The 15,357-nt window shown below is 39.0% G+C and overlaps 1 protein-coding gene across 2 annotated transcripts in view; it reads right to left on the reverse strand.

The window, feature by feature from the left end:
* The window catches only part of LOC111339770 (protein bark beetle), a 55,204-nt gene that overhangs the window by 9,900 nt on the left and 29,947 nt on the right, over positions 1 to 15,357 (reverse strand). The window contains exons 3-10 of one of the 2 annotated variants that reach the window (XM_022946486.2): positions 12,534 to 13,031; positions 12,007 to 12,160; positions 11,515 to 11,913; positions 6,210 to 8,969; positions 2,986 to 5,541; positions 1,353 to 1,499; positions 508 to 669; positions 194 to 400 (exon numbers count right to left, since the gene is read on the reverse strand). The exons of the other annotated variant lie outside the window; for it this stretch is intronic. Coding sequence (XP_022802221.2) covers positions 194 to 400; positions 508 to 669; positions 1,353 to 1,499; positions 2,986 to 5,541; positions 6,210 to 8,969; positions 11,515 to 11,913; positions 12,007 to 12,160; positions 12,534 to 13,001 — 6,853 coding nt within the window. The 5' untranslated portion in view covers positions 13,002 to 13,031. The remainder of the gene's footprint in view (positions 1 to 193; positions 401 to 507; positions 670 to 1,352; positions 1,500 to 2,985; positions 5,542 to 6,209; positions 8,970 to 11,514; positions 11,914 to 12,006; positions 12,161 to 12,533; positions 13,032 to 15,357) is intronic. 2 annotated transcript variants of the gene reach the window in all.

Raw genomic sequence — 15,357 nt, forward strand, 5'->3', positions numbered from 1 at the left:
ACGCGTATTATCTGACAATAAAAATGATTATGAGAGCAATGAATTTAGAAAAAACAGAAGTGGTTTAAGTACAGCGGTGGATAGAGGACAGAAAAGAATTCTTTATCAATACATAATGCAAAAACATTCCTTCAAATCATTCATTGGCGATAACAGAACATAATATTCCAAAGAAGAGACAAGAACGATCTACCTTTGACTGAACAGCCGCTTAGTAGTAAATTATCGACAGCGACGTAGTTTCTTGAGTGGTAATAAGATGACGAGTTGTACCGGGCTACGAGCAACAGTCTGTACTCATCAATGTCACTAGGAAGGTCAATTACCACCTTTCTCCAATCCCAAACGTAGTCGTCCGTAGACCTCCACATCAGCCTGTGGTCAATCTTGGGAAAGGTTCCTTAAACGATGGAAAACAAAAGGAAAAAGAAAATATAAGTGGAAAACCGGTGATTCTGGCACTTGTTTTTATTTTTATTTTTTAATTCAGTAAAACTACGAACAAACCTGTTTGTATGTAAACTGACAGAGTAGCATCTCCATCACTTAGGCGGTAGAAATAAACAAAAGAGCACAACTGGGACTGTTTTGTGATTGGAGGGCTGATCATGGCTGCTAAGCCACCAGTTAGATCCCAGTAATAGTCCGAACCAGCTAACAGAACCTTTCCTGAAAAACAAACCGGTCACAGCTCGTTTAAATTTTCTCGTTGGCTAGATAACACCAGATCTTCTGGGATAAGTTAATTATCGCTTTATGGTTGTTTAGAAACTGAGTAGATCGGCCTAAAATATGATTTGATTAAGAGCTTGTCTCCGAGAAAACTGGGCAGGAGGCAATAATACTCAAATCGCCGATTTGGCTCAAACTTGGCACAAATGCTGAGTACCAAGACTTAGCAGATGTGCCATTCCTGGCTGCAGGAAATGGTGGAATGCAGGAAATGGGGGTTTTCCCAGGGGACCCTATATCTCCTAGTAAATTAGATATTTTGACCTATTATTTTCACTCATTTGTTAACTCGTGATACTTAGCATTCATGCCAAGTCTAACCCAAATCGGTGATTTGACCATTATCGCCCCTGCCCGGATCTGCCCAGTTTTAAATTTCCGTGGACAAGCTCCTAAGTAAGCTATTGACTGACTGATTGTGATAATCTCTCTAACTTCTTTACATATAGATTCCGCTTTTCTCCGAAAAAGTATCCTCACTTTTCTTTGAACAAAATAGGTACGATTAAGGAGCAAAAAAGGGTTCGTACCAAGACAAGGTATATCTAAACTTGACTGATGTGGATGTTAGCATATCAATCTTTGTGCTAGAGAAAGCGTGAGCTGATTTCAAAACGTACCTTTGTAATGCAAATAAGTGAAGTCGTCTATGTAGAATGGCCACCTAGCGTGGATTTTCCATGTCTTGGTGATGTTAGGCTCTCCAAGAATCGTGTCATTGAATGTCCTCCAACCGCAAAATCCTAAGTCGTAGGTGCATGGAGAATCTGTGGAAGAATAATAAGTACATTGGTCCACATGCTCAACAATTTTGATCTAATCTCCCGATTTGGTAGGTAATACGGAGGAGTGTATTTTTTTTAGAACCTAGCTTTATGCCTCGAATAAACTAGGACTTTGGTCATTAAGCCAAAAAATAGACAGTCAAAGACTGGATTTGGCTACTGGTATAGCACAATTTTTGAAGCATTGGAAAGGACTAGAAGTTTTATAATGATGCTAGAAGGTAGTATTGCAGAACATCTGTCTCGCATCAAAAACAGAAAACCTGCCGCATCTCAGGTATTTATCAGTACCCAGGACTCATTCGAAAACATATGAGGCTTTTGGAAAAGATTATAACGCGGCCTAAAAACTCTTTAATGATAATAATAATAATAATAATAATAATAATAATAATAATAATCCTTCACAAAAAGTAACTCAGAAAGTTCAAACGAGAGTTAGTTGCAGTTAAGAGATTAGACTCTCATTAGATAGTACCTGAATTCTTCAACTCAATTGGTTCGTTTGTGAAACGGTGAGCGAAGTTTTGAGTTCTTCTATAAATAAACTTTCGCTTATTCTTTACAAATCCCTCGAATTTGGACATTTCAACCGTAAAGTTCACAACAGAAACCGAAGGAGTTCGATGAATAAAAGTCGCGTTTAATCTCCTTGTGTCAAGCGCACGAGATTACTGTTTGAAGGATGTCCTCCCCTGGGGTAGGATGGGTGCGATTTATTGGGTGGACTACTCGCATGGTTTGCATATGTTCCGTTCTAGTCCTACCCTACTGCGGTAATGCAGTGAAAATAGTTAGAAAAGGTCTTATTGACTTCAGCTTTTGGGTGGCAGACTGACAACTCCATAACACACATTTGCATTCACTTAAAATTCGACTTTCCGTGACGTTTGAAAACGGAACAGAGTTAAATGCTTTCCGTACGATCTCTGACTGTTTTTTTTTACGAGAGGATCGTCACATGGTCATTTGACTCGTGTGTGTTTGTCATACCAGTACTGTTGTTTATTCAAAAGCGTACACGCGCTTTTTTCTTCTTCGATTGACAGGTGCCATATCGTGACAAATAGTTATAAAAATATGTTTCAAAGTTTACTCGAAAGCCTTTTAAGTTACCTTTAAAAATAAACATTTTGCGGTGAAAGCTCTTTCTTCAATTTGAATAACGCCTGTTTTCTTTATCATCCACTCGCTAAAAAATTCTTATGCTTATGGAGGATTTTCTCGTATTTAAACTCGTAATTGTAGCTCTAAATCATTCGGGTTCTTTTGGCAATAATTTTGTAAAGTGTAAGAGAAAAATAAATTTTTTTTTTTTACCAGCATAGGTCGATCCGTATTGGGAAAAGCTACGCCCTCACTCTTGAGTACCGTCCTCGGCCTACGCCCCCGGGGGCTATCCAAGACCTCAGGCACAGTTTTTCCTAATACGGACCTCCCGGCTGGTGAATAACATATATGTACTCACCAACAACATTTATGTCTTCCACCTGAATGACAATTTCAGAATTAGTGTCACCAATCCACTGTAGTAAAATTGTGTCACGCAGTATAAACAAATCTTTATCTACATACGCGTTCAGGCTTCCATATGATTTATCTACGATTAAATTGCCAAAGCTCCCAGAATCGTAAATCCTCACTCGATGCGTTCCTGTAGTATGTAATACAGTAACTTTGATCCCTTGATCTTTTGAGACAGTCAAAACTTTTTGACAAGTTATCGACACCGATGCATCTTTCACTTTTAAAGTATCAAAATAGAAATACGTTAATTTCTTTATTAAAACCGTTTTTTCAACACCGCAAACAGATGATCGGCCATAGTAGACGCGAGGGATATTTTCACCATTTGGTTGCTCAAAAGAAACACCTACTAAGTTCTTGCTCGACTCTAAACTGTCAAGCAAGATGCTCCGATGTGTCTTTATAAAGCTTATCCCGGTACCTCCTGTGTTAATAAATGTACTGTGACTGAGATGAATATCAGTTGTTGGAGAGAGGACTCGTAAGCCACCGGATGTGCAGTTTTTCACCGTAACAAACTTTATTTTGGGCGCACTGTTCACGATTTCAATGGCTGGTACAGCAGCTCCATGGCGATTGCCACAGTGAGAAAACTGAACGTGATTTAACACGGACTGCAAGTTGGAGGTGTTCTCATCTCTGGGTGGCACAAATCGTACATTTCCCCAGGGTACGCCCTCACATTTTACAACTGGCAAGGCGGTGGTTTTGTTTGGCGCTATCAGATAAAGTGAACATTCTTGAAGCGCTGTTTCGTTTCCATAGCAGCCGACCTCTACCATCCACGGTCCTTTCGTATCCTGACCAATATCATCGGACTTTCCTTCGGCAACAACACTTGGAACATATCCCAACTGACGGCAGAGCAGACTTGTGATGTTTCTGATGACCAAGATATTTGAAACAGATATTGGCTTCCATGAGTTGTCATAAAATACTTCTGCTCTTCCCTTCCAAGGAAAATCGCCATCCACAAGACGTACAGGAAAATGTGACTTGTTCCTTTCTTCTGTGGGCTCCTTAACTGTAAATATTACTGGTTTGGTAAACGTTCCTAATGCATGCAGTGCTCCAGCGACAAGTATACTCTTTCTAGGGTTTACTTTCACGGTAACTCCAGCTTCTATGGTGAGGGTAACGTTTTCCGTGACGATTAAGTCTGAAGCTACGAAGTAAGGGCTTTGTGAGGGTTTAAGTGTCAGGGACTCAAACAGTCGCCCTGAGAGAATGTTACTTTTTTGTGCTAAATCGTGCTGCTGGAGAGAAATTACGTTGTCACCATTAAACATAAGAATTGGCCATATAATCGCAACAGCAAAGTCATAACTGTCATCAGAGTCCGATATCCTTTTATGCACTTCGCTATTACTATCTACTCCCCACCAATTGTATGTCACATTCACAACGTCGCGCTCAGAAGTGGCAAATGCTCTAACGCAAAGTTCCCTCAGGTACTGAGTATTATTAAACCTGTTAAAGTAAAACTCTGTTTCGTGGGGCCAAGGCATACCACTGAGAACAAAAACACAAGAATCACTTGCGTTTACATATTGCGTTTCAGAGTAAGGAAAGTTATCGTATAAGGTGTTGTTCTTGAAGGCAACAATTCTCCTGTCAAATGATGAATGGATATCGGGCATCACCTGAAGCAGAGCTACACTGTTTGCTCTGTTTTTTGTAAAGATATTCATTTCAATCGTGGTGTATCCGTCCACTTGAAGTATTGCTATAACACTTTTATCTTTACAGTAATTCTCACGAAACGAGTTATTTGTAACAGTAAGTTGACTATTGGATACCGTCCCTTCAAGCAGTAGACAACGTTCAGAATTCAGGGTGAAGATGTTGTTTCTAATGTCAACAGTACCTCGGCGTGTGTACCTACCAATAACAATCACTGCATTATTCGGGATACGATTTGACAAGAACAAATTCCGATGAATTAGTAAGGTTGCTCCCCAACAGTGGGTCGTCAAGATAACAGAAAAGCCCAAGTTCTCCTCGAATGAGTTATCAACAATTGTAATCACTTGATTACGGTAGTAATTGTGACTTTGAATTTCAACGGTGGATCCCTTGTTACGCATAAAACGGTTTGATTTGATCTCTAGTGAGGGAGTGTTTAGGTACCAATAATAAGAGTAATACCAATAAGAGGCGTAATACAAAACTCCTCCTCTGATGTTTGAAGAGATCAAGTTACCAGTCAGTAAAATGTTTAAGTCATTCCCGAATGAGTAGTCGAGGATATAGAGGCCGCGTTGATGATTTGCTGTAATACTCGAGTTTGAAATCCTTACAATGCCATGGGCTGACCAGTAATATCTATAATGTGTGGAGATATATATGCCATGATATAATGATCCGGTAACCACACAGTCTCGCACGGTAACATTCTGAGAGATCACTTCAATCAGAATACCTGACTGAAGGCTATTGGCTATGTTAGCTCGAGCTATTTTGATTTCTCCTCTGAAGTACATAAAGGTTTGACTTTCTGCGGAAAACGATAAAAAATTACAACTGTTTTAGTCTCCTAAAAACAGCAAAATTAATATTAATTACTACTGCTTCATCCTGATTGTGTATTCTCTCCGATACTTTGAGTTTAATTGTTCCTCGTATTTGTTTCATGATTGATTCCTTAATCAAAATGAAAAGAAAACAAGAAAGAAAACGTCTCTGGGTTGAATTGACGAGGCTTGCCCAATAAACATCATAACCTATCACCTATGGTTCCTTTGTTAACTTTTTTTCAAGGATCTGCCCCAGCTTCAAACAATAAAGATAGTATTTTCATTCAAACAGAAATGACTTGGCAAAAAAACAAACCGATGTTAGATGTGGTTTAGCGTGGTCTGTACTGTCATCACAACGGTCAATATGTTGTTGGTCTCACGAGGCGCAGCCGAGTGAAACCGCAAAAGTTTTTGACAGACCCCGCTCAACCACTGTTTATTTGTATTTTACTGCATTAACGACGTCAGAATTTCCGAGTCATTTATGTTTAAGAGCTGACAAATACATTCCATGACACGCTAACGCGAGTAGCGTTGTCTGTACTCTTGTCGACAACGATAAATTGGCCAGTCACATGACGACATCACTGCCAATCGTAGTTAATATATCATGGAAATAGCAGCTTGTTGTTAAAAAGAAACAAACCTTTCACTGTATACACCAAGAAGTTGATGACTTCACTGATGCCAGAGCGCTTGAAAAAATAAAAAAAAATCGAAGAATTCACAGAGGTGAAAACAAGTCGATTCTCCGCGGATGATGATCCCATCCTAAATGGCGTCCCAAGTGACATATTTACGCCGTTATACACGTGCAGGAACATATCGTAATCGTTTAGATATGATGACCTGTAAAGCTGCTGAATAACTATTATATACCCTGGCTCTGTTTCCACGACATGTTGACATCTGAACTGAAGGCTATGTTCCAGTGTTTCTAGACCAAAATAAAATACTTTTTTAGGGGGTAGAAACGTTTTGTTGCGGGAGCAGATGTAAAGAGTTTTTTTTATGTCTCGACTGGCCATTTCAGTTGTAAACGTGTGTATTGTATCCAAAGAACGTGTTGCGCTTTTGAAAAAGAAACCATTCCCATCGTTTCTTGTCATATTTATGTCTGTGAGAATGAGGGACGGAGAGTATGAGAGAACACCGTGTGACTTTGTATATGATATTGTAGATTGTGGCATCAACGACTTGTAATGAAGTAAACTCTGGTATACCACTTGAACACCAATTCCCAAAGAATTATTAATGAAAACGTTAGTTATGTTATGATGATTAAGGTCGATTGTCAGAGCTGCACCGGAAATTTGGATGTCCCTGCGATATGCGAACCCAGCATCTAAGATTTCCAGGTAAAGTAAGCTGCTTTGATGACTGGTCATTGCTAGGTGAAGCCCAGCCCAGTTGTACTGTTGACAAGTCACGTGTACAGTATAACCTGTACAGGTAGGTCTATAACTCCAAGTGTTAGCGCTGCAATTGACGATATCATTGTCAATGTTCTCATCGCAGATGACGTTATGCACAAAGCCAGTGCCTTGTTCAGTAGGAGTGTGAAGCCAATAAGTCTGATAATAGAGGTTGAGTTTCTGGCAAATAACTTTTGATTCTGAGATAAACGATCTGTTGTAAGAAACGCACACTGGCGACCAGGTGTTATCTACCAGAAATTCCACTCTGCCCTCCCAAGGACCAGCGCCTCCAGCCAAACGGAATTCCTCTTGGTATGGCTTTGTCGAAAATCTAACTTTTTCATTTTCAGTCCCATTGACAATGAGCGTTCCTTTCACCACCATCACTGATCTGGGAGGAAACCTTAACGTGACATTTTTAGGTATGATCAAAGTACCGTTGGTCAGGATAACAACGTCTTGTCGGACGTCGTAAGGTGAGTCAGCGTTTGACAAGGTCAGCAGACTGTCTAGGCTTCCACCGATGCTGGAACCTCTAAGGAAACAGTATGGTCTTGAAGTAGTCACGGCACTTTTGTCCGAGGAGGTGTAATATGGGAAGAATCGAAATTGGGATAACTGGGAATTGTGTTGAAAATCAAACACTCTGTCCATAATTTTGCATCCATCAGCGGTTCCCCACCAGTTCATTTCTGTATCAACAATTCGATGGTGATCATGAAGCAATGAAGAGATCTGAAATGTGAAGTCGGGGTTTTCAAAGATGTTATCTTGTACCGTAAAATTTCCTTCCTTAAGAACAATCACTGCACGACTTGTTAGCCGACGGAAAAAGTTTGGAAAATGTTCTTTCGAAGGAGGCGCGTTGTCATTAAACGTATTATTTCTTATAGAGGCTGAGCGTGTCTCAGGGTATAGTTTGAAGTCGATATATATCAAATTTTCAGCACGATTTTTGGTGAATGTATTTCTGTCGATTGTCATGATGATGGGGTTACCTTTGCGATCAGGTTCACAATAGTTATTAGGTAAGAACGTCACCACACCGTCACTATTGTTTAGGAATGTGTTTGATTCTAACGACGAATTTGAACCAAGAAAACCGAAACAGTTAACATAAATTGAGTTAACTTTGTTTTGTTCAAAAAGATTATTCTTCACAACAAAATTAATCGTTCTTGGGTAGTTCCAATGCCACCACCAATACCACCTGTGCGAGTTGGGCGACAAAACGATGCCTCCTCCCTTGTTTCCAACAAATGAATTCCTGTTAATCACCATTGTAGAATTGTCTTCATACTCGTTCCGAATTTTTCCCCCAAAGGTTAATTTGATTCCGAAAAGTGCATTGTTTTGGATGGTGCTATCCTTTAAAATAAATTTCTCGAAATAATAACTTGGTGAAGAGTAATAACTTGGTGAAGAGTAATAACTTGGATCTGATACGCTCATTCCAAATCTCAAATTTGAACTTGCCGAGCAGTTGTAAAATTGGTGAGATCCTGCCTGGTTGGCAATGTAGCATCCATCTTCTTGGTTTCTTGAAAACTCGCAAAATTTAAATTCAGTGGAGATCCTACCACCGTAAGCCCTTACACCACTTTGATTATTTAAAATTGCAGTAATGTTTTGTATAACAACTTCGCCAGCGCCATTAGTGAACTCAAGTCCGTTGTAACCATTTTCAATGAACTCTGAATCAGAAATTTTACCTTTGAAAGCCATCCGCTGGATATTCGATCCATTGTACCCGTTACACGGCAGAAAGCTACTGTTCGAGAAGCGAAGACCATTGAAGCTGTTATTAATAAACTGAGAGCCAACCACCGTTATTTTACCAGAGGTCCGTTCAACTGTCATACCATCCATTCCATTTTTAGAGAAGATGGTCCTAAAAATGTCTACCTTTCCTGCGAAATCTTTTAAAGATATGCCACTTACCCTGTTATTACTAAATGAACAATTGAGTACTACCAGGGAGCAACAATCTGAAAATAGAAACGACTCTGATTCAGTGACCTTTCAACTTTTCAGATCCTTGACGTGCTTTTGAAAAAATGTATCAACTTAAAAGCCAATAACTGTGAGATTTGTAAATGAATGCAGCTTAAGATTTGCCCAAAACAGAGTAAAAACCATAATATTAATTATTAGAATTATGAAAACGTACAAAAGCCACAACATTTGAATATAAACACCACAGGCACAGTTTTCAACCCGACAGTTATACACAATTGTGTATCTTGCTAGTCGCTTAGCACCTAGTAGGGACCTTTAACAGTGACGACGAGAACGTGAATGTGACCGACCGGAAGTTGGGAAAACGAATTTCAATGCTACCACGCATGCTTAATCGAGCACGAGTCGTCTTCTACATCTCGTTCAAAACGCCATTTGCCGCCATTTGCCGTCTTGACGAGAACGTGAGTATGTTTTATTTGTTTTCTAATTTCTACTTACCTATCTTAGGGATTTCTTAAAATCTAAAGAGTCGGTTGGGGAATAAAAGCAGTGCCGAAAGTAATTTGATCGTACCGTGATGGAAAAAACTTTATTTCCTTCGAGTTGCAGATTGAGCTTTACAGTTTATAGCGGAGAAAGCAATGGCGGATGATGATAAAAGTGCTGTAGGGTATGTACGTAGCCTTATAAATGCTTTTATAAATATAAATCGCGGATATTTCGTTACAGTTTTGTAATTTATGCCAGCTGGCATTTTTAAGAAGATTTCTGGGCTTTGAAAAATATCCGAACCGCTCGGATCGACTGTGTATGTAAACTTAGCTCTGAATCACTTGACGTTGATTACAACACTGAAAAAAAGTTGAATTGTTTTAGTAGATAATTTTTGCATTTTCAAATTAGCAGTAAAGGACTCGTCCACGTAACCGATGTGCTAAAGTGTTTATGTTTCCCGCCGTGGACGACGGTCCCGTCCCAGGCCTAAATCAGTCATATGCGTCGTCGTCCACGTTCTCGTCGTCAGTGCTAAAGGTCCCTAATATAAGATGTCACCAAAAGCTTGGGCGATATTCATCAACCGGAGCCGCAAACAGAGAGTAACAATAACACGAAAAAAATGTAATAGATGATTTTGCTTCTTGGTCAGAAACACCCAATTCCTGTGAGAAAATCAACAGATGTTACATTACGAATGTACTAGGAAACACAGTCCTGCTTTGGTAGAGTAGGGGGACACCACGTGATGATACCGAGACTGATCCAGGAAATTTTTTACAGGGGAAGCACACAAATATCAACTGGCTAACTTTTCTATCAGCCAACGCCTTCACCCTCACCCCCCTCCCCTCTCCCATTACTCTCCGTTACACTCTATACGTCATTTGGCAGACCTGTTTCAGCACGTAGAGACGAGCTTAAGTTTATTTATTTTAACGCCCGTGAATTTTTCGGCTCTGCAAGAGCAAGTAACGGCAAGACATCAGAGGGTATCCCTTTGCACACCTCTGGGTATTTGTTTTAGAGTGTTTCACACTCACGCGAATATCATCTCAGAAGCATCAGCCGGTTGAATAGTAATATGGGACCCTTGCATTGAAAAACTGTCATTGTCAGACAAGAAGTGAATATCCATAGGTTCTACAGGTTCGGGAAAGAGGGGGGTTTGGATCGATCACTAGCCCATCCCTTTGGATTTCCCCTTTGTAACCCTTAATTAAAATCATATTTCTTTGGCATCTGAATCACCATCATTCTATCAAAACCTTATTTGTTGTGTTTCCATCACGTACTTAGAGTTCAAAGTTCGATCCATCAATGGATTCATAATAAACCATCAATTTCTGTCCTGGTTTAGTTCTAATCATCCTTAACCAACATTTTGAAAACTTAGCACAGTATAATTTCCACCTCTTCAATGGATTGTTTACAGTTGTCGAAAATTAAATTGACTCAATTCCTTTTGCTTCAGGTACCTATATTTCGCCGCAATGAACTTAATAATTGCGTCAAGAAATTGCTTCAATCGACAAAGTTAAAACTGCCATTGGACGCGGTTTTCAAATCGCAAAAGAGAGTTGTGCTTCACAAAAAATAAGAAAGAAGCAATTATTGATTTTCTCAGAAAGGAATTCATCGCTGAACATATGCAGAATTTTCAAGCGAAACAATCTCTATTAACCTAACCCGACAAAGACTTCCTAGTTGTCCCATCTTAATTTACGTTTTGATTACTGGGTGTTATAGAACACAAGGGTATTTTGTTATACATTGGAATCACTTTTAATTAAATTTACCATGGAAGAATATCTCTGCTCCTCAAATCTGGGGCTGCCTTATCTTAATGTTTTCTGCATATGGGTTATAGCACACGTACTTTTGGTTGAGATTTGAGCCAAAAGACGGAAACAGACTGGATCTGCAGTCCTTGACCATGTTTTTAAGATAAGAACTTATCAAAGAAGTTTTTTTAGCTAACGCAAAGTTCATGATAACTCGTATGTGGTTTGTTGACTTGGAATTTATGTCGTCCAATTCCTAATTTTATCTAGACTGATTTATGTATATCCTTACCTTGAAATGAACAATCAACGTCTACTGAATCTGAGGCAATTCCGGAGTATTGAAACCCTAACGTTGCATTTTCCATCACGGTGTTCTCTACTGTAACATTCCCAGAGTGACTCTTCAGATTGATAGCAGCGAATAAATTATCTTTAAAACTGCTATTACTTATGGCCAGCGGATAACTCCCATTTATGGTCATCACTCCATACAGAGATCTTTTGACAGTCACATAATCGAGATGTGGGAGAAATCCATTACCGCTTATTGCTTTATGAGCTTGAGAGATGTCCACGTACTTTATCACTCGGAACTTCTTTGAACCAATGAACTCAATCCCGTTCCAAAGAGGATATTTGACACTCAATTCCTGTATTTGGCACTCAATTCCAACATCCTCACCATGACCTATTCAGTGAGTAAATATTTTGACAGGGATTCTTACTTCAATAGATTATCATGAGATCGTTTTAGTTTTTTGGTTGTATATCGAATACCTACCACAATTATGAGATCCAATTCCTCGATGTCGGCAATGAAGCAAACTCATTTCGTGACCATGACAGTCGACATCATCTAACCAGATAGGCCCATCTCCCCAACCGAACGTGTAGAATCTTTTGGCCTCTTTGAAACCCAAATGCCTGCAGGCGACCTATGCTCGTAAAAAAGAGACGAACGTTTAAAGGTGATGCACGGCGGACCATAAATCGTATGCAAGCGAATTAATTTATCAGTGTTTCTATTTGAACGGTTCTGGTAGGGATAGCTCTCTTTCATGTGTTGTCGAACGTTTGAAAGTGAGACTGCAAGCCGCAGAAAATGGCTCAATTTTTTTCTTTCTGCGAACTAGTGGCCTTTACTGTTTCTGAGCTAGTACCAGGTTAAATTCTCTTAACTGAAGTTCCATTCAGTGCCATAAAATTTTTTTGCGATTATAATTTGCCTATGGCAAAATAGAAGATGATCTTAATTCCATTTCCATGTCCTCTTCAATAAGAAGATAGAGCAATGTCCATTAAATTTACCTGAGTATCGCTGATGTCCCACCTATCATCGCATACAGTTCCCCATTGTCCATTCATGAAAATCTCCAATCGCCCATCTTGATGACTGGTCCCATCACGGAGCCGGATTCCTTCGTTATAGGGTAAGTTCAACGGTGTGGTATAGGAACTGTTTACTGAATTATTTGTCGGGTTCATGGTAAAAACAATTCGTTGAAGGAGATCCCCTTTTGCTACCAAAGAACCTTTAACTTTCAAGGAAACTGCAACATCAAAGTACAATTGTACTCCTGGTTGAATGCTGAGAGTGGCGTTCTCGGCTACAATGAGGTCCTGAGTCACCACATAGGGAGTTCCATTCAGTGTTAGGTTTGTGTCGACGACTATGTCACCACCGATATTTGTGCCACTGGCACAAGTTAGTGTGATACACTTTACAAACAACAGAAAGATAATTTCCCACATCACAGCAGTTGAATAAACTGCCATGTCTGGTCGATAACTCCAAGGTTTCTATGCCTTAAAGGTAATGCAGGCGGAAAATTCTGTGAGTTTTGATTGGCCCAGATTTAAGGGAAAGTCTGCTATATAATTTCATTATGAAAAATTCTCGTAACACATAACATCGCAGAAAATTATTAACTCGAGTTCGACAAAACAACATAGAAAATGAAGCATAGGATGGCAAAGACTTCATATGGCTACTACTGCAAAAACAAATTGGAAATCATTGTACAGAATGCTATTGTTTGCTGTGTGGTAAGTCTTCAAGCTACTTGCATACATAAAAGACGGGGATCAATTTGTCTAAAACATTTTCATCTGAAAATTATTAGCAAAAGTAAATTCGTAATGTCAACTTTGGTAATGTAAACTTGTTATCCCCACCGACGCAGCACCGCAGTTCCCTTAGAAACTTACCCCCTTTATTAGCAAAAGGTTCATTTAATGGTCAGGTGCATCGACAAACCCTCTAAGACACAACAAGTCCATTCTCCCAGGCGAGAAGGAAGGGGATGATGTCATCACCTTCCTAAATTCATTGTAGTTTGCAGGAGAAAGCCATGGGTTTCAATATCACTACAAAAGCTTCAATTTTTGATCGATAAGATTCTCAACTCGGATTATTCTGGTACCAAGCCCTAACAAAGTAGACAACATTCATTCTTGGAAAATGCTCCAGCTTTATAATATATTCGGCAAAGAAGAATCGAGTGAGGTTACACAAGAGTGCCTTTTTATTATTTTTTTCTTTTTTTAAACAGTAACACGAAGAGTATCCGTAGAAGACAAACAACAAATGGTTTGAAAGTATAAAATAATGAATGGAAAATCCACGGTGGATCAGCGGGCTGTTTTTAAGACTATTATCCAGTATTTGAATGGAAAGGCGACCAACCCCTCCCCTAGGAAACTGATAAACATGATCTTGAAAAAAAAAAAATTTGTTTACCTCACATTTACAATTTGAATAATCTACATTTTTGTGGCCACAGGAAGTGAAGTTTGTCATTAACTGTAAACAACCAAGAGTTGAGCAAATAAACTTGTGAACACACGATCTTAAAAATTCGCAGAAAACTCATGAAACGATCACAAAAGGGAAGCAAATGCGTCATAGATATGAGTTTTTGGCAATATGGTGTATTTAGGTTGGATTGAAGCCATAATTCCTCAAATAATGCAAACTTTTCTCTTTTCTTTTGTACTCACGGAGGTTAGGGCTCATAAGTTCCGCGTATATTTGCATATTTTGACTCCCAGGGAAAGCAATTTTGGGGCTTTTGATCAGGAATTTTGGATCCAATGTCTACACTTTCCCAAGACTGATAATCTACAATACTTAGTTGACGTAAAAGATTTAAAATCGCAGCAATGTTTAACTGACAACAACATTTTTTTGGACTGTACACACAAACAAACAGCCCGAGTTTTGATGTTTTCCCATTAATTAGCAAATGTGATACGCATGGATTGTCGTCGTGTTGAACATTCTTAATATCTAGTTGTTATTTAACATTTATGAGAACTTGCTCTAAGAAGTGACATAAGTCGCCATATGTGCGTGACACGGGGAAATATCTCCAGTTTTCGTGTCCGAAATCAAATTCGAATATTTTTGTCAACCATGTCTCCAATCCTCAGGTTGTAATTTTCTCCTTCGGTAATTTCCATTGCATTGTTTGTTTCCTTGCTCGGAACTGGTCAGCTCAAACGACCACCACAAACCGTATAATCTTATCCAAGCTTTAATAATTATTCGATCTGAGAGAAATACATTTATAATTCCAAATCAGAAAAACGCAAATTAAGTCTTAATCTCGTAGCAAAACTCAAGAAAAACGTTATTGGAAACTTACTTCTGTGGCGGGTCGTAAAAATAGGTTTCTCACTTCAGGTTAGCAGATTCGGGTAAGCGAACAGATTATAAAAACCGTCTTCTCTCTCTTACTGATTCTTCTGAAGACTGGTTTAAAATATGAGAAGCTAATACTTTTTTAATCATTGTACGGAATTAATGTCAATCACAAGTTGTGCAATTAAAATATATCTGTCATCAAAAGCAACGCCGATTTACTAAACGAAACATTGTTAGTTAATAATACGCAGAGTTAAAAATAGCTTATAAATGTCAAGATGACGCCTGATGCCTTTGTCCATGGAAACCGAGATGGCTCACTTTATCAGTTCGCGACAACTTTAAAAGCATAAGGAAATTGATTTTTCATTTTCCATTGTTTAACAAACGACATTGAATGTCACACAAGGCTGTCATGCATTTTAAACTGCTCTCGTGCAGAGAATTTCAATGAACTCAATTTCCTTAGCTCTAGGGGGCCAAAAT

Source organism: Stylophora pistillata, chromosome 5 (genome assembly GCF_964205215.1).
Source record: "Stylophora pistillata chromosome 5, jaStyPist1.2, whole genome shotgun sequence".
Taxonomy (NCBI): Eukaryota; Metazoa; Cnidaria; class Anthozoa; order Scleractinia; family Pocilloporidae; genus Stylophora; species Stylophora pistillata.